This window comes from Amblyomma maculatum, chromosome 1 (assembly GCF_055883805.1).
Source record: "Amblyomma maculatum isolate TAMU_Amacu chromosome 1, ASM5588380v1, whole genome shotgun sequence".
In the NCBI taxonomy this organism is placed as follows: Eukaryota; Metazoa; Arthropoda; class Arachnida; order Ixodida; family Ixodidae; genus Amblyomma; species Amblyomma maculatum.
In genome coordinates this window covers 330,159,587-330,186,601 of record NC_139344.1, presented here as the reverse complement: position 1 = coordinate 330,186,601, position 27,015 = coordinate 330,159,587, and the positions used below count along the sequence as shown (strand labels likewise).

At 43.5% G+C, this 27,015-nt stretch overlaps 1 protein-coding gene across 1 annotated transcript in view; it reads left to right on the top strand.

The window, feature by feature from the left end:
* Nucleotides 1-207: 207 nt before the first annotated feature.
* Nucleotides 208-27,015, top strand: part of LOC146207411 (uncharacterized) — a 125,078-nt gene continuing 98,270 nt past the window's right edge. The window contains exon 1 of the mRNA XM_084576727.1: nucleotides 208-1,175. Coding sequence (XP_084432853.1) covers nucleotides 208-1,175 — 968 coding nt within the window. The remainder of the gene's footprint in view (nucleotides 1,176-27,015) is intronic.

Below are 27,015 nucleotides of genomic sequence, written 5' to 3'. Positions count from 1 at the left end.
AATATGCATAGAAGCAGAATTTCATTTCGAATGTGAAGAGAAAGAAGTACGTGGGGAACATTACAGTCAGTGGCATTGTTATCGCTGCGCGTGTTAGACCTGACTGTGTTCGTTGTCGCTGTGTTCGCCGCTGATGTTCCTAGTCCCAGCACCATCAAATAAACCCCCATCTTACATTTGGTGGAGTGTCGCTGGTTAAAAACATTGATGCTGGAGCTCCGCAGTCGAACTCTTGTGACACCCACGACGGTTGAGGACGTTAGACACGAAGCTGTGCAGGCGGGCTCGGCGGACATTTGTGCCGGCTCCCTTCGCCAGCAGGACCCAGCTATCTACAGCGGGACCGACGACCATGATGTAGATGATTTTCTCAGCTCCTACGAACGGGTGAGCCTTTACAACAAGTGGGATGACGAGACAAAGCTTAAAGACGCCATATTTTATCTTACCGGCGTGGCTAACCTGTGGTACCGGAACCACGTGGGGGATCTCCTAAGTGGGGCCACCTTCAAAACGACCTTCTTAGAAGTGTTTTGCCGTCCGGAAGTCAGAAAACTCCATGCTGAACGGCGCTTGCGTGAGCGGTCGCACCAGAGGGGCAAAAGCTTTACGTGCTACATAGAAGGTATCGTCGACTTATGCAAGTGGGTGAACTCCAACATATCGGAATTTGAAAGCATCAAACACATATTGAAAGGCATAGGCGACGCTTATTATATGTTGATAGCCCGTGAGTTGCGCACCATTGCTGAAGTCTTCACGCTTTGCCAGAGCTTCGAGGAGCTGTGCAAGCAAAGGTCGCTGACTCGTCAGCACCCAAGGCAAGTGGAATCGCTTGCTAGACTTACGCCTGTCACCGACAGCTCCTCTCTGCTGCAGCAGATAAAAGATTTCGTTCGTGAAGAGGTGGTGCGTCAGCTTTCTCTTCATTCAAGATCACAACAGCCACCGTATTTGGCCCCTGCTATCCGCCAAACCATACAAGAGCACGTTCCTGAAGTAGTCCCGTCCTCCCATCCGCCATCACCTGTCGCCGCTCCGCTAACTTACGCTTACGTCCCGCGACTTGTTACAGCTCTCGTGACATACGCCGACGTCGCCCCAAGACCTGTAGCCGTTCCACCAACTTATGCAGAAATGGCCGCAGGGCCTCGACCGCCTACCTACCCTGTGATGTCAGTGCCTGTACAAGCACCGGCACCATCATATCGTCGACCGATTCCACGAGTAAGCAACCTATGGCGCACAAATGATAACCGTCCGATTTGCTACTTTTGCGAACTGCCTGGTCATATCGCCCGCTATTGCCGTCGCTGTTACTGAGTGCCAGCACCACCTGGCCAAGCTTCCAGGTACTGGCTTCCATCGCGTGAGTACTCCGCATGTAATATGAGCAAGCAAGTCGTCCTTTTTCTCCAGAACGCTCCGCCCTCTCGAGTCGTCGTTCCCCTTCGCCGCGACGCCGCTCCATCTCTCCAATGCGACGTCGCCAGAATAATCAAGAGGAAGACTAGGTGCCGCAGCTCCTGAGGCAAGAACTGCGCCCCCTTCGAACTTTCAAAGACCCCGTCGATCACCCGCCAACCTTATAGAAGGTTTGGTCGAGGGCATTTCTGTCATGGCTCTTAACGACACTGATGTCGCGATGTCAGTAGTGGACGCTAACCTTTGTCGCTCGTTAAAGAAAGTGAAGACACCAGTTTCAGGGCCACTGATGAACACATTACATTGTTAGGAGCATGCACCGCTCGAGTCACGATCTAGGACGCATTGTAAACTATCGAGTTTGTCGTGCTGCCCTCTTGCACACATGCGCTCATCTTAGAGTCGAATTTCCTGTTGCGTCACGCTGCTATCATCGATTGTGCTCCTGCTGAAGGGGGTTCTCGACTTTGCTCGATGCCTTGCCAGACGCTGCTCCGTAGAATTCCTGCGCTAAAGCCCTCGTCGCCGAAGTTATCGACCTTCTTGTCTGCTTTTCTGTGCTCGTTCGTGTCGCTTGTGATTCTGCTAGAGATGAGACTGTTCTCTTCACACCAGCCCACACTTTCCTGCGCCGCAAGTGCCTTCCATTGCCCTAGGCTGTGCTCGCTATTTCCGCTGGCCTACTGCTTTGCGCCTGGTGAATGCCTCAGCAGTATCCAGCCAATCACATCTCTTCTGATCTCTTATGAACCTGACGACGCGCCGGATCTGCCGTGACTGCGCTCCACCTCCTTCACTTGCACCCGCTGCCCCCTTTACACACTTATTCCTCCGTTCCATCGATGCTGATCTTCCTCCAGCGTAGCGCACACATCTTTTGAACCTACTACGTCACTTCCGTTCCTCCTTCGACTCTCAGCAAAGTTTTTTGGGTCAAACTTTTACAGTCACTTGTAGCATCGATACCGGCACCCACTCACCACTGCGACACCGCCCCCCTATCGTGTGTCTGCAACAGAACGTCAGGCTATTGAAGAGCAAGTCGGCCTAATGCTTCAGAACGGCGTGATTCAGCCCTCAAGCAGCCCTTGGGCTTCACCTATTGTCCTCGTACAAAAGAACGATGGCTCTATCCGCTTCTGTGTCGATTATCGCCGCCCTAATAAGATTACGCGCAAGGACGTCTACCCGCTCCCGCGCATCGACGACGCTCTTGATTGTTTTCAAGGCGCTGAGCTCTTTTCTTCCCTATATTTACGTTCCAGGTACTGGCAGGTTCCCCTGGAAGCGGCTTATTACCCCAAAACCGTCTTTGTAACTCTCGATGGATTGTACCTAAAGTGGAAGACATTACCTCGACGACATCATAGTCTTTCGTACCGACTTTGACACACACGTCTACCGTCTGAAGCACGTTTTGACCTGCCTCTTTGATGCCAGACTGCACCTGCATTTGAAAAACAAATGTCGTTTTGCCACCCGCCAGGTCACCATTCTCCGCCACGTTGTCTCTAAAGAAGGTGTATCTCCAGAACCTGCCAAACTTCGTGCCGTAGCAGACTTTCGAAAACCGACTTCTATCAAAGATCTACATAGCTTCCTGGGGCTATTAGTATCTGTCTATCACTATCATCACCTCTGTAAATATATCATTAATCCCTATATTTTTCAACTCTATCATTAGCACCATCAGTTTACGGTTTTTACTATCTATCTGTATCATTATCACTATATAATCTGGCAGTATTCATCAGATATTAACTATTCGTAATGAATTATTTTCAGTCATTAATCTGCATAGAACGATCATGGACTTCGAAGTTACACTTTTGTGAACACTGTTCCACCACGCCATTGACGAGCAATGAAAGGATTTCGCCTTATAAGAAAAATCTGTCCATTATCAGCTATTAAACGCTTTAAAGGGAAAGGGACTCACATAAAATTCCGAGACCACTGCGGAATCTGCACTTAGAAATGCGAATGTCTAAGCATTGTTGCTGCACACGGTACATCGTGCGCCCTTAGTATAGCTTTTGCTAGCAAGGCCAGGGCTGGTGCCGCACAGTGCAAATTTCGCTTCCTTGGCTCGCATTCGTTGCAGTGCTCCTGCAAGTGTATGGTTGGACAGTGCACCATTAGTCCCGTCGCGTGGCGTTCTCATAGTTACGTGACATTGTAATGCAGCTTCACTACCATGCGATCTTGTCACGTGATACTCTCACAGCCACGTGACATGACTTGAACCCCCTACTTTTGCGCGATTCAAGCCCACAACCTTTACTTGCCTCATGCCCACTTCCTTACGGAATTCGAACACATTATCTTCAGGAGGCTTGTATCCATGACTATCTTGTGACCGGAGCCCAACCTTTACGAGAATCGAGCCCAGTTATCACTAAACGAATACTACTAATCTCTTGTCACTAATTCACATCACTAGTTCATCTATCATCACTAATCCCACTATTGCTAGCCATCAATCGCCAACCCCATATCACTAATTACCAATCGTTCACCCCTTTCAGTAACCACAAGTGACTAACCCCATATCACTAACCATCTATCCCTAATGTCACATCACTAATCACCAACCACTAACCTCTATCACTAATCATCAGCCCCTAATTCATTATCATTACACTGTGTCACTTCAACCACTGTCACATTAGCCTCACGTTTGGTACATGCATTTTGTACACACATTTAGGCACACCCTACATGACTCAGTAAGGCTTTCGCTTTAAAATTGAAATTGAAAACACAGGCTCTATGGGAAGATAGGCAGTGAGCAAGGACTGTAGCGTATAGAATAAGTCGAGAAATGAATTGGTTATGATATGAGACCTCTCGGCGGCCGATGAAGCCAAGGAGGTCATTGTCTGTGGATACAATCAGGCTGGTAAGTTGCCTCAGGTAACTACAGTAATCTACTGAAGCCTGTCAGGGACCAGGCGTATAGGGAACTCAAACTCAAGTTTGCTGGTGTGGCAGCCATGCCCGCATTAGTGGCGAGAGGCAAATTCATGGGAGCCAGCGGGAACAGCGGAGACTTGTTTTGCAATGCCAAACGCATGTCACGCAATACAATTTTCCACGTTTCGGAACAACATCGATTTCTGCGTCCTCGCAGAAAACTAGAAGTTGTGAATATTTTGTTAAGTTGCGCCACAACAGCCCACACAGTTCATGACAGCCCAGGAACCGCCACTGAAATCTCACAGCATCCGATGCGATTGATGAAAAACCAACCAAACAAACAATCAAACAAAGATGCGTGATGCCTGGATCTAATCAGTATGACGCCAAGGATTTTCGTAGCAGTTCCAGGTTGAAATTCGCATCACGTAATCGACTTCGCCTGCATACGTCTGAGGTTGAGACCTGTACTGGCATCGACCAAGACGAAATCGGTCGCAGATAAGGTCTGATGTTGTTAGGGCTTGCGAGATGAATGCGTGTCATCATACAGGTATAAATAGACATGAAAGTACCGCAGAAAAATAAAGTGTGAAACAGCGTGGGAGACGTGACACGCTTTCGGTGCTGAGGGAGGGTCATTGCAGTATATTTCCCTGCTTCGTGCTTCTCCTAACGTTCTTTAATACTACTGGTGCTTAACAGAACTCAGTTTTAATTTAGGCTTTAATTTATTATGTATTATATTATAAGTGGCAGTCAGCCCCTGGAGGACGCTTTGATCACTTGCATTACAATGGTACACTCCGTAAACTTGGTGCCAACTGAGCAAAGAACGTTTCTTGTTCACTCGATTTTTTTCTCTCTGACTAACGCCGCTAATCATCGCTGTTACTGCCGAAAGTGCCGTTAAGGGCAGCTCAACCGTTGAAGCGCATAACACGCGGTACATCAAAGAAAGGGTGCCGAAAGTGCGTCTATGTTGAAAGGAGGTGACCCAGCCAACCACGCTTCTACATTATGACATTCTCACCAATGCAGACGCTGGTTTCTCGCTCCCGATAAGTGCCCCTTGGGGCCAAGCTTGGAATCTGTGCTCGTGGCATGGCGCAGGCCTAATGCACGACGCAGCAGCCCTTGGGACCTAAAAGACTGCGTAAGCCTTGTTGCGCATGGCGATGAAGTAAGACTCATGGCAAGATAACCGACCACGGTCTCGCATTCACCGCCATCGTACGCCGTTGGCGGGGAAGTTAATTAGCCGTGACAGCTGCCGCTGCAACACGGCAGTGAGATCAAAGAAGCAATTTTCGGGAACATGACCTGGCGAGGTGCTTATTGTACTGGAAGGAGAAGATGACAGCTTGTTGAATGCTTGAGGAGCTTGCACTTCCGTTTTCGGGGCTTGCTGTGCATAGACGCCATTCTATACGGCCCGAAGGGGTTGACGTTGTCCAGATGTTGTCTCGCACATAGGTGGTGGAGGATGGGCCAGGAAACAGGAAGTGCAAGAAAGATGGTTCACATATAGATTATTTTTCAGAAGAGAAGAAGGTAGAAACACGCAACTAAGTTCGAGTTTCTCTTTGATAGTGGTGCCGTGGTCTATTTCGCATTCACCATTTGATGCGTGAAGACGGAAAGGTTAAAACCAGATAATGATGCTTGCAATATGCGGAGGTTAAGCATGTGTGCGTAAAAAATATATTATGCTAACAAACGAAATACAAAAATAATTTATAGAAATCAGTATAAGCACATGACTTCGGAGTTGTCTAATATAAAACCTAAAGTCCCTCAAAAATTCATAAAGAGCGGCATTTATTTCAGAACGTTGGTCACAGGTTGATTTGCAACTGTACCCGTGTTGTGTTTGTTTTTATTTTATGCTTTGTGCAGTAAAATGTCTGCCGGTTGAATTTTCTTAGTAGTTCATGTTCATTAATACTGGCCCATTCATATTAGAATAACACATACACGGAGTTCACTACTTTCTAGTTGCAACAAAGTGCAAGTCAGTTAAAAGAAACAAAGATTTTTGATAATGATAAATATTTCCGCTCAATTGACAAGCCACGCGTTCATGAATATAACTAGAAATTATAAATGCATACTTCACCCAGCATGACCACAATGTTTTTCTCCTAGAACATAGTATATCCTGTCCCTTTTGTAATTCCTGTTCATCTTTCGTTCCGCGGTCACAGCTCTAATGCCCCTGTCTCGACACATATGGCGCACAGACAGCAAATATGATTAGGCTCTCTCCAGCGTCATTTCGCGAAATTCTCAACAAGATTATAGCGCCAGGGAAAGTAAACCGAGCAATCTCAGCGAGAAGAAGTGCTAAGGCGGAACTTTTCCCCTTAGGCACACTCGTGAAAAAGATATCTGCTGCTACTAGGCAGAATACTGCAACTAACACAATATACTGCAAACGACAAGCCATTGCTACCGCAAGATCAAAAATTAGAGGCCAACCGAAATCAAACTACGCGGTTATCTTCGCTGCAAACATCAACACTGGTGCGGTAGTATAGCGTCACGTCACCGCGAACATGCCTTGAAAAGAGAATTGAAAAGCAATCGTAAATTCACAAATCGCAAAAGCGTAAGAAATCTGCACTCTATAAACGAATTATTGGAGGATAATTTAACGCATTTCTTTGGCTATGCTGAAAGAGGTTTCCTTCGAAATTTTCTCCATTCAAAGTTTCTACATGCGACGCCCTTTCATATTGAACAGAGTCACCACTCGCAAGGAGTGGTTTTCAAAAACTCCTCAAATAGATGAGGCTGGCAATTATTTTTACTAGTATCATCACCAAGGTGGTTATAGACACCTTAAAAACGATAGTAATAAAATAGGTGACGTTGAGGCTTCTTGGCGATGCCAATTTATTGCCGCAGAACCTTAATTGAAGAAACGTCCGGGTCGATTAGAAGAGACATCTCGGAATGATATCTTTTCCTTGTACACAGAAATTACCACCAAGGAAAATAAAAAGTACTTGTAATGTTTGCACTACGCCCACACTCTCCTCTCCTCTCCCGTGAGATGTTAGTGTTATAAAGACTGCGTCTGAAAAAAAAAATAAGAACTGTGGCAGAATAAAATGCATTTTTAGAGACGCCACAAGATACGGAACCAATACGAAGCGATAAATGTCTTCAAAGCACTATAGCGGGAGGAAAACCTAGGGCACAAGAACAGAATGTAAAACCACGAGCAATGACTCCCTACAAATTTTATTGTCCTCAAGAAGCACTTTTATACGCCAGAAAAAAAAAGTAATTCGCTTTCCACAGCATTATCACATTCGCAGAGGTGCGAGTTCTTTATCACCGAGGAAGATAGATTGGTTGGTTTGATTTGTGGGGTTTAACGTCCCAAAGCGACTCGGGCTATGAGAGACGCCGTAGTGGAGGCCTCCGGAAATTTCGACCACGTGGGGTTCTTTAACGTGCACTGACATCGCACAGCACACGGGCGCCTTGCTTTTCGCCTCCATCGAAAAGCGGCCGCCGAGGCCGGGATTCGATCCCGCTTCCTTGGGAACAGTGGTCGACCACCGTAACCACTGCGCCACCCCGGCGGGGCCCGAAAAAGATGGAAGGCGGGCTGTCACACGTGCGACTTGAACTATTTATCCTCTCAGCTTCAATGATTTCCCTTGTTATCCTATGCCAGCTTCTTGCTATGCAACATATTTATTCAGAAAAGCTGTACATGCTTTTGTCTTGCAAGACAAAATATTGTCACGACTGAAGTCACAGGGAACCGTGAAGGTACACGTAGCCGAGGACCAGAGAATAAGGTCGGCTTGTCGTTCCGATCACAGAGTCCAGCACCAGCGCGCCGCTCGTGCCAACAACAACCGCTTCGTCGTCGTCGACACCAAACACGGCTGTGGCGCGGCGCTAGGCACGTGGCAATATGTTCAACAAGAACAGAAAAGGAGGGAATATCGTAGACCATATTCTCTGGCCTGAGAAAAAAAAAAGATGGAAAGCTTTTCTGGATAAGTGTATAGTAAAAATCAGAGATAGGTTAACACATGAAATCATTGAAGCTGAGAGAATAAGTAGTTCATCCTAAACTACAAACGCTGGCAGGGTATCTGCCGAAGTAGTTAAAATTTTTAATGTCAGGCCGCCACCTGCGGGACTAATTATTCTCATCTAGACTCCGGCCCACGAGGACCTGCGATGAAACGAGGCAGCGCACGCATTGACTCACTGGCATGATTTGACCGTAGTGGTATCTACACATCGGGATACCAGTTCGATATTGTCGAGTAGAGAGCCCCTTCAGAGCAAGGAGCTGAAAACATATCTCAATATTCAAAATCATTACAGATTACAAAGAGACACATTGTCTCGAGCAGGCGGAGATCTGAGTAGAAAGGAAGAGGTTATATGGAGAAATTTGCAGGCAGGGTTTTTTTCCTACCCACTCACCCTAAGTAGAACGCATCTTGCGATCCAGATCCCGCTGTATAAACACTGTCATTAAATTTCAGACAAGATGCACATGTTGTGAACATACCTTAGCTGCAACTAACCAGACCGAAATCAGCCAGGACGAAGACGTCCAAACGAAAGTCATCATGGCCTTGGACACTGCTGAATTCCGAGGCATTTCAGCCTGCTTAAAGGGGAAGAAGCATCCTTAATGTGTTGAAAGAAGCTACTCTATCCCATGGGGTCGCACGCGTGTTAGCACACCTTACATCTTCCTCATGGATAAAGAGCTTGCATTCTACGAATGTGATAATGCTGTGCTAAGCTATTACGCGATTTTTCTGACGCGTAAATGTGCTGCTTGATAACAACAATATTTCTAAGATGTTAGCACTTGTGTTGTTTCTTACTGTTTTTGTGTCCTCGTCTTTTGTTGCACTACAGTGTTTTGAAACTATGAACCAACGAGTCCAAAAAGCCATCCTACTGAGCGATAAATGTCAATAAACGTAGCCGCTTAGGAGCCTAACACTGCAGTGATTCTGTCAAGACCAATTATTTTCTAAGCCACGAGCGCCCGTGGAAAACTGCGAAACGTTTTGTTGCCACTACTATGTGTGGAGAATTTGCTCCTCAAAGCGAGAAATTACAGCAGTCACATTTCTTCGCAGAAGTCTTTCCCTCTCGTCCAGGAAAGAAGACAGTACGAAAGAAATCGTTTTGAAGTAAAATTAGAAACGGCCGCTCTGAGAGTTTCGTGCTCATCAAGAAAAAGGCGGAGCTGTAGTTGCAGCTCTTTTCAGACTACGTTCCCGAACTTTTATTTCTTGATCCCAAGGAAACTAATTTAGGCTTCGTTTAATTTATCAGATTTGAGTAATCCTCACCTCACCTTTCCTATTCTTGCTCACTGATGGAACCATCACCAAAGAACCTCAAAAGCTCACCTTGAAAACTAAGCGTGTTTAACATTGAATTTGACAACGCTGAATCTCCTTTACAGGTTTCAAAGAATAAACATGCAAATCAGTGCTGAATACCTGCGATTAATTCGCGAAGGTAAACGTTGCGAAATACAGCCGTACTTCGGATCTTTTATGTATGAATATTTTGTGCCGTGCCACACCGAACTGGTCTTATGTACATCTCTGTTTTTGTAAGACTTAATGAGAGCAACGTATAAGCATATTTTACCCTCTCTGCTTGATTGTGCTTCTTTTTCTCCTCCTTCCTGCATTCCCTAGACAGCGACAAAAGAAAACGCCCCAAGATGTCTAGATAAAATGCCTTTTTTGCGAAATGATTAAAATATATGGCACTGCCTCCTGACGAAATTGTTCAAGGCGGTGCAGTTGGATTGAAAACAGAAACCCTCAGGAAAGACACAAGCATACTTATTACATTTAAAACGGCAAGAAAAACAAACTGCTATTGTTTTGAGAGGAAAGTTGGAAAACCTGTCCATGTCGCATTATATTTGGTTATATATCACTGGTATTGATTGCCTGAACTCTAAAGTGATGTGTAATTCTTATATCAATGGATTCAAGGGTGGACTGAGTCAGCTTATAGCGTTTTACAATCGCAATAATGCGAAGTAAGATATAGAGCAGCTGGCGTCGTATACCTTGCCATACTAGGAGGTGCAAGTTTGGGAAACAGTCCGCAATACCCACATAGCATGGCCGTCATTGTACAGTTGCATGCACGGGGAAAGCCGCCTCTTGCGGTTGACAGAAGCCATTAAGTGGTTTCTCTGAACGGTCAGGTTATTTCAGGAAGGTAAAATAGCAGCTTGAAGCCGAGAGAAGAAATAACTGAACATTACTTCGGGGACTGTGTTGGGTACGTTCCACACGGTCACACTTCCCGCAAAGCTCATTTGCCATTGCACATAAGCAGGCGAGAAACAGAACAAAAGCTTCCAGGAGGCTGATCACCGAGAACCCAGCCTTAGCGCCGAAGACAGATAAGTCACAAGAGTACGAAAAAGAAATCCCTCCACAGAAACACTCACGCGACGGTCCTAATCCCTGGAGTCCCCATGCGTCGTTGCTATTGGCGTTGTGCAAGGCAGGCTGTTCCGGCCAAATCACCAAAATACGGGGCACACTGGGAAATAAATCCGAGTTGCATCTACCTAAGCTGTGATTTTCTCAAGGAAGGGAGCGAGAATGTTATATACAGCCTATATATGGAAGGCTCGTGGTTAAGTGCGCAGGCCAGTATTCGAGATGGCAGCAACTTCCCATATAAAGGCTCAAATATTACATCGAGAATTTAGGTCCCTCGATTCCATTACACATCTTTACCGTTGTCTCGATGCACAAAAGTAGAACGAAAGCCTAAACTTGAGCTGAATATGTTTAACAAACAAGAATGATCGAGACGAATGATACCTCCCCGTATTCCGCCGGTCAAATCAGCTTCAAACTAAACATGTGCTTTACACCTAACGTCGGTGTCCTTGTCAAGAGGTCGAGCTGCAGTCAGAGAAAGCTCATACATACTCGACAAATATTTCATTTAGTGGTAGCGTGGTGTCCTGACTTATCTACAAGAAGGATTCGAAGATGTATGCAAATGAAAGTAAGGCTTGTAGACAAACTGAATAACGCCTCAAGAAGGCATCGAAGACAAAGATCATACGCTACCTAAAACCAACCACCACCTTGCAAAAAGCATCAAACAATTGCCAATCAGCTTTAAATGTCCAAAGTCCTTCCACGTATCAGGATGTCAATTAAGCTACCTTTCTCATCACTTACCGACAAATTCACCCTACTATCCTACTCACTACTTATCCATTCACCTCCACTCATCAGACACCTACATTCACGAGAAAAGCACGCAACACTAAGAAGGCAATGCGACCATGAAATACAACTCATAGAAGCGTCTCGAAAGCGACCCTTGTAAAAGTAAAATGTACAATCGATAATCATAACATAGATTCCCCGCATAACGCCCGAGCATTGTAGAGTGCACCTCGTGGGAATGGCGTAGTAATTAGCGTAACCGGCCACCTGCTTGTTACGAAAAGCAGTAGCAGAGTGAAACGCAAGCTGCCAGCGAAAGCAGGTGGCATAGTGAAGAGATGGAAGCTCAGCCCCACCCCTCAATTGGCAGAAAGTGAAGAGTGTCAGAGGCAACAAGTCGCTGTAAGGCTTCATGGGTGAGGCACAAGCGGAGGAATGCGCAACCCGAAAGTAGCTGCCAAGGAATGAGCCCGCGAAAGGCTATGATGAGAGCTGAAGAATGCACAAGCAAAGGGTGGTGCCGGGAGGAGAAACCTAAGGGAGACTACATGGAGGTTACTGTGTGACGAGGAAAAGGGTCCGTGCTGAGTATACGCTGGCTGAGGGGTAATAGCTTTAGAGTTGGGGGAGGGACCCTGTCTGGCTAAGGTGATGGCGTTCAGGCGGCTTGCCTAAAGCAGATCTTTATATCAATACTAGAGGTATTAAGGTGATAGCTTTAATGGCAGCTTTGCGCCGAAACCCCGGCGTCTATGTAGGTGTTCTCTCGGCGTTGTGAGCGAAGAACCACGAGCATGGTTCTGGCAGCTGGCACGTCCGAGCACTGATCCTTTGATGCTTTGTGCAACTTAAAGGTACCAAATGATATCAGAAAGGTAGGAAAAGATTCCACCTTGTGTTGCTCATTACAGGTGGCAAGGTGGAACAAAAAATAATCAAAATTCCAGTGCTCTTGAATGCCGAGTTAGGCATGCTACAGCTAGGCTACACAGGCACGTTCATACAGCTTAGTTTTTATATGGCGGGTGGCACGCTATCCCGTCATACCCTTGCAAGCGGAGCTAGAAGTCCGTCATAGATAGATGGATTTATTGAAAGCAAAAGGCAGAGAGGTTGGCCGGAATAATTCAAATCTGGCCTGCTACTCTGCACTGGGGAAGGGGAAGGAGAGAAGAAAGAAAGTCATGATGGGTGACGATGTGGGAGAAGGCATATGAAATACATATACAGACACAGTAGCTTGTTTTACAAGCGCGGATCACGTCCGCTGGTAGTTTCTGAATGTGTACAAATGAGTTGTTATGCGGCATAATATATGCACAAAATAAGGAACTGTTGATTAAGGGAGCAGCAAAGATCACGTGCGCGAACGAGGCAAGAACTGGTGCAGATGGGAGCCGCCACTAATGCGGTCGTACAATACCTTTAAAGGGAGAGCTTAATTAGTTCTAAATCTTTACCGCGGTAAAATATATGTACGAGGAAATGAGAGACATGGCCACGTCGCCCGATGAGGTTGGCGAGGTTAACGAGCCATAGCGGCAGCGTCGGCAGGCGTCATTTTGGTGCCTTCAATATAGAAATCAAGCAACTCAACGCGGCAATTATCTGTATGGAGATTTTTTTTTCCCTGTCTAAGATGCTTATTTAAAACCGTTTGAGAGAGACGTTGGTGCGGTTTGTGCTACATAATTGTGAGTTCACAGCAACAGGGACATAGCGCGCAGTGATGAAGCGATAATTAATTGAACATACCTAATAACATTATTTTACTTCTGATTTCAAGGACCAACATTAAATTAAGAAATGAAAGGCTATCAGTACAGAACTTGAGTCCAGTTTTCAAAATTTCTTCCTTGGCAATTCATTGCGAAATATTTATGTCAAAAATACACTTTTTTTTTACCTTAATGTTGGCTTTCCGAATAAGCATTTTTGAATTTGCATCACTGTGATTAGTACTGCAGCGGAAATTAAGTTAAATGTTTCTACAGCATACAATAGACAAACAGCTTCTGTATCTGGTGCATCAAAAATGCAAGAGGCTTATCTTATAAACCTATAATGTGGAACGCCAAACATACGTCCTGAAGAAATGCGTATTTTTGACTTTAAATATTTCAAACTTCGTTGCCGATAAGCAAAGTTTAAAAACTAGATTCAACGTTTATATTGACGACCTTCAATTTCTTGATGTAATGTTTAATCATCGAGCTCTATCGTGCACATAATGTCTGCGTTGGTGTATAATCTACTGCGCAGACCGCACCGACGTATCGCGCGCAGTGTTTCAACCAACGATCCATAAACACTCAGAAAAAAAGAAAAACACCAGGTAAGGCATAGGCTGTAACTGCACCTTTTCCATTATATCGCAAGACCGAAATATCTGAATGCTTGCGCTCCAGTTTTGTATATCAGATTATTTTAACCATATGCCAATTTTTCTTATGCTGCTGCTTGCTGCTCCAGCTTGTCGTGAGAGCTGCACATGCAACGTTCATTCTTAGTGACAAGTCTCATGTTGCATTTACGTGCTGTTGAAATGTCACGTCGTGTTAAGGTAGAGAGCTGTTTTGTGTTCTTATCCTGCTCAGAGGGTGGGACAGCCGGCACCACAAGAATGCTGATTTGGGCGAGTTGGGGCATTTGCATTTTAGGAAACGTAGTGCAAAGAAGACAAGGACAAAGAAAAAAATGTGTGTATCCCTCATTTTGTCCTTGTCTTCTTAGCGCTACGTTTCCTAAAATGCAGCCGACACCCCTTTAAAAAAAAGCCCCCCTCCCCTCTCCCCCCCCCCCCTCGCTTTCACCACTCAACCTTTTTTCCAAAATAAAAAAGAGAAAAAGAAAGATGCAATCATTTCAGATTATATTGCGTGCCATGCTACGATTACTCAATTTCTGCACAGTAAGTCGCTCTGAGATATCGAAGTCGAACTCACTGTAGCGAAACTAAGTAGCGGAATGAGAATCCAGACTCGAAATTAACACTACGCCACACTTCGGTGCAGCTCCTCCACGCTGCTTCGTAGGTGCCCATCGCAGATCGAAATCCGTATCCTCTTCACTGAATTTGAGTCAAAATGCAGAATAACACTCACGTGATTTTATTTCATAAGCACGCACTATGACTACAAGCTGCCAATCATACTATAAGGTCATACTATAAGTGTCAATCATACTATAAGCTGCCAGTCATACTACAAGACGATTGCAGTAATGTGTACAAATTTCAGGCGGCATTATTTGTTTAGGCTCTGTAAGGGAGAGCCCGCGAAATTTTGAACGTCATGCGTGTTTTACGTTAAATATTTTAAGCTTAATTTCACTGCGGTACATTTCTGCTCATATCAGGGCCTCAATTTCGAGCATTATTTCTGTTAAGTTACTACTATGATTCTGTGAATTACAAACCACCCACAATTAATTATTTTGGCTTGAAGTTTGGGCGTGCAAGTAGAGTTTGCACGGTCAATACTTTGAGAGGAAAACTTTGTTCTCTGTTATTTTGTACCTAACAGATATGCCCTCAAGAGTAATATGAGTGATACTTTCGGTCGGAGGGCAAACATTCTTAGAGGCTCAATGGCGCCTGGCATTCTTATTTTTTCGTCTTTACTACTGATTATGTAGGTTGTCTTGAAGGAAAGCTGCTGAGAAGGAAAGAAAAAACGTGGTAACAAAAACAGCTATAACTCTACGGAAACCAGAAACTTCTTCCATCTATTTCCAATTGTTTCTCCAGTGTGGCTTGGCATACGGCTTCAAGTGCAGCTTTTTTTTTACATTACTTATATTTTTTTAGACAACTTTGGATCATTCATTCTAAGATTTTAATATGAATATATTTTTAGGAACTAATAGCAACATACTAATTTGAGTAGCATATCTTTCGTATGTTAAGTCTGACCTGCGCCTGCATCGATTATAGGTAAGACTGCCGCAGTAAGCCAATAGGACAGCTTTTGAACAGTAATTGTGATGGAAAAGTATAACATTTTAAGATGCTGTTAGAAATTAACTTATTGAAATAAAATGATGCGTAAAAAATCTTGCTTTAAAATTTTTCCTGTCATCAGACCGTGTAGTTCATGTCAGCATTGGTAAACTAATTTAGGGCGCGTTCTTAACAATGACTAGCAGAAAGGCACCTGCATCTCAATGAGTGACCTGCAGATATATTGCCCATTATGCTGGAATCGTAAGATTGTGAAAGAAAATGTTATCGCAAGAAGTTATTGTTCACACATTATTTTGTCCAGAATTTATGGCCATGGTTTCCGTGGCGCTCAAGGCTACATCGTCCAGATTCTCAGGCGTGCAGCATTTAGTAACATCGCATTAAAATAAATTAACAGGCCTGTGCTTCATTCATTAAATTAAGGTAACTTGATATTATAAAATGGCTTTTGGTAGGCGACAAGGTCGGCCTTCTTAGAGCGCGAGGTGCGAAAAATAATTGGCAATATATTGAAGCACCTTGACATAACTAGCAGTGTATGCTCCATTGCGTGGTGCTACAAATATGGTTTTAGCAAAAACATTCTTCGCAATCTTTTGACATGAGCCCTTTTCGCTGAAACCTCTTTTTTTTTTTTTTTTCGGGACAAATTTCGAAATGAATTTAGAAACAAATGGCTGAAATTCCAAAACGTTAGCAGAAAAACATGAGAGTTCCAAATAGCTTGTCACTGTATGCTGCGGCACTTCATTTGTGAGAATAAAATAGAAGAAGCATTACAAACAAATCGTCAGAAAATAGATTTGCAGTCACAGTAAACTACAGGAGCTATTTAAAGTAAAAAGTAAGTTATTAAAATGAGTAAAAATGCAATTTGCCGATACTTAAACTCCGCTCTTGACAGTATCACCAGACAGCTCAGTGGCTTCCCCTGCAGCTCCTATTGGGGATCTTGTTTCGTGCACGAGCTCTTTTCTACTACATTTTCAATCAATAAGTCCTACTTTGCGCGTCTTTTTTACCTCACCCATAATAAATAGCAAGCAGTAGACAGCTAAGACAATATATGAAAGCTCCTGACATCTAGGCCAAGTGTGGTCTCACATTTCACCCATCCCACTCCTACCTCTCTTCCCTTCAGACCCCCTCCGGCTCCCTCCTTGCCGGTTCGGACTCTCCCCATCAGGAATTCCTGGGTTTTGGACACCTCAGCGGAACTCTGAAGCGCCTGCTTTGTGAGTGTCTATCGGTAACACCACATTGCGCCACCCCCAGGGCGGCCTACCGAGCCCTGTTTCTAGCCTCCAGTCCGTTAGCAGACGTGCTCTTCTCGTGCTGCATCTCTAACTTTAAGATTTCTCCAGATCCTCCACACCTTCCTGGTGGGCACTCGCCTCCCCAGCCTCCTGTAATTCATTGCTGAGGGGACACCAAACCTCAATTAGAGTGGCGTGGAACTGCGTGCAATGACACTGCGTTCCTCTTAACTCTTCCCCCCTCCCTCTCCTACTTGCCTCAGCACTCTGCCGCCTCGCGTTGTCAGGCCCGTGCTTTCTCACTTTTGATCCTCCCCTTAACCAGTGAAGTCAAGGATGTCAAGAATGGTTCTGGCACAGATTTGCAGTTTTTATTGGGCAACACCTTTGCACACAGCGCGCCCGGACGGCATGTTAAGTAGGCTGAATTATGGCATACTTTGCGCAATAACCTTTACGCTTTGTGGACTTCGCAAACCCTTAAATCTATGCGGCTATAACTCGTTCCTGTGCTTCAGCTGGAGAACAGTGAACATTTTCTAACACAAGCTCTCTCATCTCCCCCTGCATTTGAATAACCTCGGTTAAATGCAGATTTTTCACGCGCTTTATTGCATTACTGGCCCCCCTTCTTTCTAACATTATAAACTTGAACTATGCGATTTTTTGAAAGAAATAAGATTTACACCAGGTGTAGACTTGCAATGACGGCCTTTGCAAGTAAGCTTGCACGGAATATTTGAATAGACTATGGAAAATGGGCCGATTGAGATATTAAAGTTTATCTCAATATGGTGCAAATAAAAGCGGTCTTCGCGGGAGGTTTTATGAATGAATCCGGTAAAAAAACGGGACATGTCAAACAAAATGGTAGAGCTTTGTCGCTGCTTTCAAAGAGGTTTTACATTGTTCAAAGGATCAGAATAAAGTGGTCTGTAAAGGCGATGTGCACCCGGATGAACATACGCACACTTGTGAAAATGAGTCGTTGGTTGCCTAATGCACTGTCGCGACATGTTACGCAGCAGCACGTCTAAGAACTGCGTCAAATCCTTGCAACGTATTCAGACGGATTTCCTCCGTAGGGAGCTATTCAATATACATTGTGCGCCACAACACATAAAGGTCGCAGCAGACACGTTTGTTGGACAACTCTTGCTGCGCGCTCGTTGCAGGAGACATTTTCAATATGTATGTATTTCGTATCTACTCCTTTCTCCCCTTCTTGACGAAGAGGGATATCTGAACGCATGATAGACTGAGCCGGCAGCACGAAAGAAAGCAGTCGAGCAAATACATCGAGAGCCGGCACTTTCTGAAGGCGCCAGTTCTCGCTGAGTTATGCTCGCAAATGGGGTTGGACACAAGAGCCCGATACTCGAATATCCCCCCCCCCCCCCTTTTTTTTTTGACTACGAGGAAATACTGATACCTGTTACCCAAGTACAACAGAACAAGACTACGCTAATTAGAGGTTCTAGGAATGGTCCTTAGTTTAAGCCCTTGACCAATAGGGGTCAGGAAGGTCCACACAGAGTCCTACTTATACTTTGCTCTGAACTGCAATATGCAATTGCAAAAAAAAAGAATATATTAAAAACAAATCTACGCCTGGTACATCCGACGAGAGAGTGGGATTAGTTAGAAGGCTCAGCTTCCGCCGCATGCAGCCTACAGTCCAGCACACGCTCTTAAAAGATGCGGTTCCTTATCGTTACTTAATCTAGCATTATAATTATTCCGTGAACTCTCTCTCGACTCAGCAGCTTATTTGATAAAAACTCAAGTCACACGCCAATGAGCAGTTATTTATAATGACATGAACAAAGAAAGAATTTAGGTTTTGGCTATACCGTTTTCTGTCAGTTCAGCAAATAATAAAGGCCCATGTAGTGCAAAAAATATCAAGTAAGGTGTCCAAATATTTCTAATTCCCATCTCTGCTCTCAGCTAGTTTCATGTGGCTCAGGGACTTAATCGACTACGGCCAGATTGGTGTAGCCTAGACATTTTTATAGCTCTGCAATGGTTGCGAGTACTTAATGAAAATGTGTAGTTCGAGCTGTTGTAAACGTGATGCGCAGAAATGGTTTGTACTCGCACGTCTGAGGCGACATGCGCCCTTTTCTACGGTCGTTGGGACGGGTGAATTTTGAAGGTTTCTACTATCTTCTCAGACAGCTTCGGAATATTTTTACAATCATAAATTTTATTTGGTACTATTTATTTAGAAACAACGCAAAGCGCCACTGACTGCGTTACGGTAGGTCAATATTACGCTGTTGTAGTGCTGTTAAAACACGAACACCGGTCTTATGATGAGATGGCAAAAAGAAGTGAGCTTATCATATAATACTAAAGTCACACGCGTAGGAAAAGCCCCGTTATACTGTTGATAACGAGGCAGAATAGACTAAAGCGCCATCTCAGTACATAAGATGTTCTAGAGCCACGTCCCTTCGAGATCGGGCGTAAAAGGCCGGATTTGCTAAGCCTCTCTGCGCATCGCCGCATTGCCCTGCTAGAATGTACGAGGATTGAGAACGCCGCCATGTGAATGGACTAAGTGGCCACTCTGAATCCTTCATCACGTGCGTGTCGCTTGGTTAAGCATGATGCAGTGTGTGGTCCCTGTTTATGGCACAGCCATAAAAGAAAAATTGTGCAAGCCTTATTAGACCTTGCAAACAATGATTAAAATCATGCAAAAGACAGAACGGAGGCAATCGATAACACAGGGCGGTGCTCTGGAAATTGGGGATCCACGTTGAAAGCTGACTGCTTGTAAAAAGAAAAAAATCTGCAATGAAATACCAGTATTTCCCATGTACGTATTCATGTACTAACGATCTTTACAAATGTATAGTGCTTGCGTACCCTTAATGGCCTTTCTAAGATTTATGAGTTCTTTGAGCGCTTTATATAGAGCACCCGTCATCATAGTCTCTGTTTGTTTCCGAGCTTGCATCATCAGAGGGTGGGGGGGGGGGGGGGGGGGGGGTGAGAGAGTTGAATTCCCGGTAGTGCCACCGTTACTAACGGGAAGCCAATGCCTCCTGCGTTGCCTTCGGCGATTCTTCGCAAAATCGTGTCAGCCAACTCATCAGAAAGGCGAGGCAGTTCCCCTATTAGCAAAAATAGGCTCTATTTTCTCCACAAGCCGCTATGTACCAGCAGAACCTATTTGCTCTTGATAACAAGGCCATCGCTAAAGCGCGATTAAAATAACCTGGTTGAGACCTGTAGCATCCGACATAATTGATAACCGAAATCAAAACAAACGTAGAAGAAAGTAAGCGTAACCGTTTAAATACGTATTCTGCACGTTCACTGTTGTATTACTTTAGTATCAAATGAAAGATATATGCTTAAAATAGATTGAAATACGAGAAACAGTACTAACTTCTTTAGAAAGTGAAAAAAAGCACCGCTCCGCTGAATGCCGGCACTCCATAACCGTTTTGGCGGGAGTTTGTCATCAATGCTGCATAAATAGTTCCAGTAAATGTTCAATATAATGGCCAGCGTGGTCTTCTGAGTATGAAAGCCTTGGAATAAAATTGCTATCTCATTACTTAATGTCAAATATGTTGGAAAATTTTACTATAGTCGGATCACACGAGGATATAACTGACTATACGTAGGTGTTCAATTGTCACAGATTCCTCCATGTTCAGAGGTGTGCTTCTTGTGAATTTTGCATGCCCTCGATATGACCGTGCTGTACCTGGATTTCATTCTATACTGCAAAATTCTTTCAACTCATGCAGCAGTGTTACTGCGTTACTGGCGTAAAATAAATTAGCACTTGTTAAATCTTCAGAAGTTTACCGTTACTCTTAACAAAATACTGGTTCTTGTCGCCATCCTGCAGAGTTGTGTTAGCAATGGTTTCATAGTTGCAAATTTGGCCACTATTGGGCAAATATATTTATTTGTATAGTTTTCAAGTTTTACTACAATCAGCAACATATATATCTTTGCAGAACTACACCCCAAATTTCACACTCTTTGCATCTCCCGCTATCCAATGACTTTTTCTCAGAGAAATGTTTTATTCAAACTGATGCCGCAATAGCCCGGTTTAAGGACTTCCGCATATTCCACTTCTACCAAAACTTCTGAAGATTACTGTGAAGAACGCAGAGTGTGCTGAGCGTATTTGCTCGCATCAAACGAGAGCAGTGGTGTGTGGCAAGTCTTCAGTGGGGCAACAGACTCCGTGCGCAGTGCTTACTCATCGAAAGCTCAACCAAGGTGCACACTGCGTACCTTGTGCCACTACTTCCGTTTCTCTCTAGGCATAAAATAGAAACAACAAAAGAAAACGGGAAACAACAATTTCATCGCTTTCTCGTGCCGACTCTCCCACACAGCAGCACAAGAAGACTTCGAAAAGTCTATCAGGGTTTGTGAAATGGGGCTTTCATTTTCCTCTCTTTCTACGAAACCTTTTCCCCCAAGCAGATTAGGGCGACTCACAGGGAAATATGCCCTCATGCCGGGAGCGAAGAATTGTTGTTCGTCTTCACCAGATTTGTTTTGACTTCCTTTGCGTCCCTTTCCATTCTTTGCATTGCAAGCGCAGACCAACAAGTAAATGAGTAATACTTATCTTCATGCGGTATCCCAACTCCAGCGCAGAAAGGCTGTCCTTGAGAAATACTGAAAAACTAGCCGCGGTTCTACATTCTACTCATGAAAGCACTTAGGTATATCTCGAAGGGAAAGCTTATCAATGATCAATTTTGTGAATGCGAATGAAGCACGAAAGCATGTTCCTTTCCATCTCTCTGTTTTAACTATAAATTATTTACAAATTTGGCCCTCTTTCAATTTACTGTTAATTGTATTTCACCCATCAATGTACTGAAAGTACGAGGTCATTGAAACTTGACTATTAATGCTATTCCATTCCTATTTGTTATAGTTACTCTTCTACAGACGTAGGCTACTGACGACGCTGCCGCCGGCCGGTGCATTTCTAATGCTATCACTGAAAACGGGGTAACAACAAGCTCTACAAAAAACTCACTCAAGCTGGACATTGAACTATAAAGAAGTTTATTTAGACGGTTACCTACCAGATTTGAGTAAATTGGAGCATAATTCTTGAAGTTAGAGTTACGAAAGGCAGGAATGACTGCAAATTACGTTAAAAATGACGCACGCTTATACAAGGAGCTTTGACGTTCATTCTGACACCGAATTTTGTTTTAAAACACTCGATTTCTGACATAAATCACTGCTAGAAAGGGCCTGTTATAGACATGTGTCGTTCTGCTAACTCTTGTATGATTTTTTTAATAAGCTTTCTTTCAATTTCTGCGCTTGTTTGAGAGCTTACACTGCACGCATATTCACATAATTAAACTGAGAGGACCCTTAAGCGCTGTGTTCAGGGTGCGAGGCAAAAGCCTTAATGGTTCCCGCCTGTGGCTCCCCCAGACTCTCTCCGTACTTGCATCGGCACTTTGGACTCCCTTAATTTCTAAACACTTAATAATGCCTCTATCACCTCACAACAACTAACCGTATGCTACAACACTGTAAAGACTGTACTTTCTTTATTACAAAGTTTAACGATGCCAAGTTTCCCCTGGTCAAGGCAGCGGACGCGGGTTAATAGATGTACACCTCGTTGAACCGGGTGTACATCCGCCGAGCCGCATCCCCTGCCTTGACCAGGGTGACTTAGTTAAACTTTGTGAGAAAGAAAATACTAAACAAATAAATGGAGTCTGTCGAGTTATTAGAGTACTCCGACTGTGTTTTGAAATTTCATTTGCTGTGGCGGGAGCTTCCGCTGGTAGCCGGACGTATAGGCGAGTTACGCCGGCGAACGTTACAGATCTGTTCGGGGAACCAACACTGTGTGTCTTTTTGGCCCTTTATTCGCCGAAAGTGCCGTTGAGAAATAACCCAGTAACAGCGAACGTCACCTTCACGAAAACTTTCGGCAAATATTGGAGCTGTCTCCGTAATTGTTGGAGAGAGAACTTCTAAAATATTTGAGCCAACCGGAAAATGAAAAGTTGTGAAAATGTTTCGAAAAGCAGTAAAAGAAAATTCACTTAAAAGCACGAAAAGAATATATGGAAGAACTGTACAATGATGACTTCCTTAGAAGGGCTGATCTTGTACGGTGCAACATTAGTCCAATTTTAAATCGAGGTACCCAATAATAAGGCGCATGATATTGACGGCCTGAAAATGTTATCAGTTAAACATGTAGCGGATATCGTTAGTCCAGTACTAGAATATATATTTAATTGCTGCTTATAACAAGCAGTATTTCCCCCAAAAAATGCAGATTGGCAAATTTGCGGTTATTCATAAATGTGGAGACAAACATAATCTGCCAAATTAATGACCTATTTCCATTCAACCTATTTTCTCAAAATGTCTAGGAAAGATATTGTACAAACGAATAAATGGTTTTCGCGGCAAACATAACATTATTAATCCCAGCCAGCATGGCTTTATAAAACTTTTTTCTACTTAAACAGCGCCATTAACCCAAAAAGAACTTATTTTAGAATCCTTAAAGCTTAAACTACTTACGCTTGGCGTTTTCATAGATTTTTCTAAAGAGTTCGATCGCAACATTCATAAAATAATGTTAGCTAAGCTCGAGCATTATGGTTTCTGCAGCGAGGTTCTTCAAGTAATTCAATCTTATCTAGGCTCTCACGTACAACAGGTAATAATAAACAACTGTTTATCAGACGCCTTGCATATCTTTTCAGGCGTTCCACGAGGTAGCATATGGCCATTGCTTTTCGTCATTTACATTAATGACATCGTCTGCATAAGCAATCATCGAAGTTATGTCAGCTACGCAGACGACACTTTTCTATTTTTCAAGGCCGCAGAGCAGAGTAGATTTTGAGCAACAATCAGTAGATTGCTTACACTCTTTACAAGAATGGCCTAAAATTAACTCTTTAAAAATAAACACTGAAAAAACAAAAGCAGTGCATTTTAGACCTCGAAATAAACTAGCTTTACTGCCAACAGTTTCTTGGGATGAGATCCTCACTAATTCAACTATTTCCAACAGTCAAAAGTCTTGGTGTCCTTTTTAATGAAAATTTGACTTGGAATGATGACGTCGAATTTTTCGTCAACAAACTGTCTAAGGCTGTTGGCATTTTATGTCGACTGAGATACTTCATGCAAAGCATATAAATTAAACATTGTAGAGCTCACTCTTATCTTCTGTTCTTAATTATTGTTTTCTGCTCTGGGGTACCAGGTCTTTCACTAACGTCAACCGCTTGCATCTCCTACAAAAGAAAGCTGTTAGAAATATTGCGAATGCTCCTCGACTTGAACATTCTGCACCAATTTTTTGAAGAAATAGGCATCACTCCACTTACCCAGTTTTAGAAAACGTTACTTGTCAAACGATACAAGGCAAGCGTCATTAAAAACCGTTTTATGTTACAGCTGTCAAGATTACAGCGTAAAACGTTTTATGTGCTCAACTAGAACATGTTTTAAATTATTTACCTAGGACGCGCACAAATTACTGCTGTCAAATGTTGCGCTTCACTCTTGCGCATTTATTAAATGACGAATCAGAGTTGATGAACAACGAACTGACACCTGTGCTACCCTATGTTCTCAATGCTTGAAGGTTAACCCATGCTTTTCTTTATTTCAACTAGGTTTTGTATGTGTGCCACTACAAAACTGCCTCTGTAGGGTGCGTCGGCCTCGTCAAGCCTCATCACTGGCTTTTTGCCGGCGCACCCAACATCCTGATGATTTTGAGTAAAAAGTATTGTATTGTATTGTATTGTATTGTATTGTATTGTATTGTATTGTATTGTATTGTACTGTATTGTATTGTATTGTATTGTATTGTATTGTATTGTATTGTATTGATGTTTTAGATCCAGAATTTTGGGTGGCCTCCTGTTTTGACACAGCTGTGAGATATAAAGTAGTGTTATGCACAAATTGATGGGAATGGTCTATGGTACGGAAGTGGGGCAAAAATTTGCTTTTTAGTTATTTTCTTACGATGTAAACGTATGGGAGTTGGAATGCAGCGGTGCGATGAAGGATTTAGACCGCTATGCTTAACATTCTTCCGTTTTAATAATTCCTGAATGCAGTTTGCTAATAAGTGAGGATTATGACATGTTCTTTGTACGTCGCAACCTCTTTTAGTGCGGTATTATAAGTGTAATTTGTTAGAAGAGTAGTAGAGATATTTACTTTAAATCTCGAATCCACGACTTCAATGCAGCGAGTTTGTTTTCCGGGTGCCTTGCTGCATCTGTATGTAGCACTTGAACACGCCACCTCCCAGACGCTTTAATCATATGGACTCCGAAACACAGTCACTTGGATGGAAACGAGAGCACCGACGCCTCTGCCCAAAGATACGCTAACCGGATACCATTGCCAGATTGATTTCGGAGAACCCAGGATGTACCCAAGAAAATGTTGACATCCTCTTCCGTTATAGGCTTGACAGAAAAAAATATTCCCGTCTCCCCCGAAAACTATATATAACCAGAGAAGAAGCAGTCACGCTCCGAAAAATACCAACTAACATTCACGTCCATGGCCCCTTACTACACAGGATATCGGCCACCACATAAAAACATCCCACAACATATGTTATGGGGATGCAAGGGACCACATGCTGGCGTAACTACCAGAGCCCTAACTGAAGAGCAGGGGGAGACACAGCTGCACAGCCCCAGACTGAATGACAAGCTTAGTTTCGTCAGCCAGTCCGAGGGAGATGGCTCGTGACGGTTTTCAGGACTGAGGAGGCTAGCCGCCTACGCCTACGGCGAATATTTCACGCCTGCTCTGAATAAAAGGTTATCTCTTTCTGAAGTGCTTCTCACAGGGAGTAGTTCAAACTGTCGTAAATATTGTTACGCTTCATTTTTTAAAATACTTGTGAGGCAACTGCGGAATATTGCAAGATTGTTAGCCTGAATACGTTGACACAAATAGTCTAAGCTTCTGATGGGTTGAAAAATTTTCCTTCTGACATTTGTTCTGCGATTACAATGAGTAACTAAGAATTTCAAATCAAGAACTACGGCGCGCGTTTTTAAACAAGTGCGAATCAAATGCGAAATACTGTGATATAATGTTAAGGAGATATTGTAAGGAATTGTATAAGCTTCCGATGCCTGCCAACTGTTTGCTTCTGAAGTTCCCTCCTGCGCTCTCGGAAAATAAGTCCGAGTACTTCAGAAAACAAATAGGGCGCGCTTTTAAAGATTAGTAAGAGAAAACAAGATCCTTCTCGAGAAAACACCTCCAGATATGTTGAATGCTAGTGTGATGTTAAAGAATATGTGAAAAAAAAGTACGTTCAGAAACCCTTTCCCAAAAAAATGTGTAAAATGTCTAGATAATTAAAAAGCACTTCCAAATTCTAAGGCAAGTTAAAGTACTACTTTACTTATTCCTATCATAAGCTGTCTACACTGCTCTGAATACAAGGTCTGGCAAAAATTTAGTCTTAATTTTGTTTATTACCTTTCTATGCTCATGAGCTGCGGAAATGTTCGCACGAACTTACAGTTGAAAAATCTGTCTCCACTGGGAATCGAACCTCTAAACTCCGATCAGCAGCCCAGCACGCAAACCACCAGCCACGCCGAGCTTTATTTTTTTCTTTATTGTTGGTCAACAAGGTACTTACAGGCATAAAAATGACTAGCCTATCATTTGCTAAAATGATTTATTATAGATTTTTCATGTTGATCAATCCGTCGATCACATCCATTCACTGAGGTTGCTCAGGCCGACTACGGAGAACATCTCTAAGAAATGTTACACTTTCAATGAAGTTATTCATGACAGGTATCGCAGATTTTCTTCTGCGCACCTAAATTCCATACCCAGCACCATAACCATGTCGTACGCGACCTTTTCACTTTGAACGGGTACAAACCGGATGCCGTAAGAAATATTGGGTAGTTCCTTCTTTAAGGTGTTTTGTAATACATCCCAGTGAAAACTGGATCCTAGCCGTCCATAAAAACGTGATCGATGGTTACTGTTTTTTTTACAGATTGTGCAGTTGAGGGTCCAAGGTACAAATATATATTTATCATTAAGCCACGTTTTCTGCGGGAAGGGCACCAAAATGAAGCTCGAAGAAAAATGATTTGACGGCCGGCCTAACCGGCATCTTCCTAAATCTCTTTAGGACACCTTGTCCTGGGCCTCCACAATATATGTA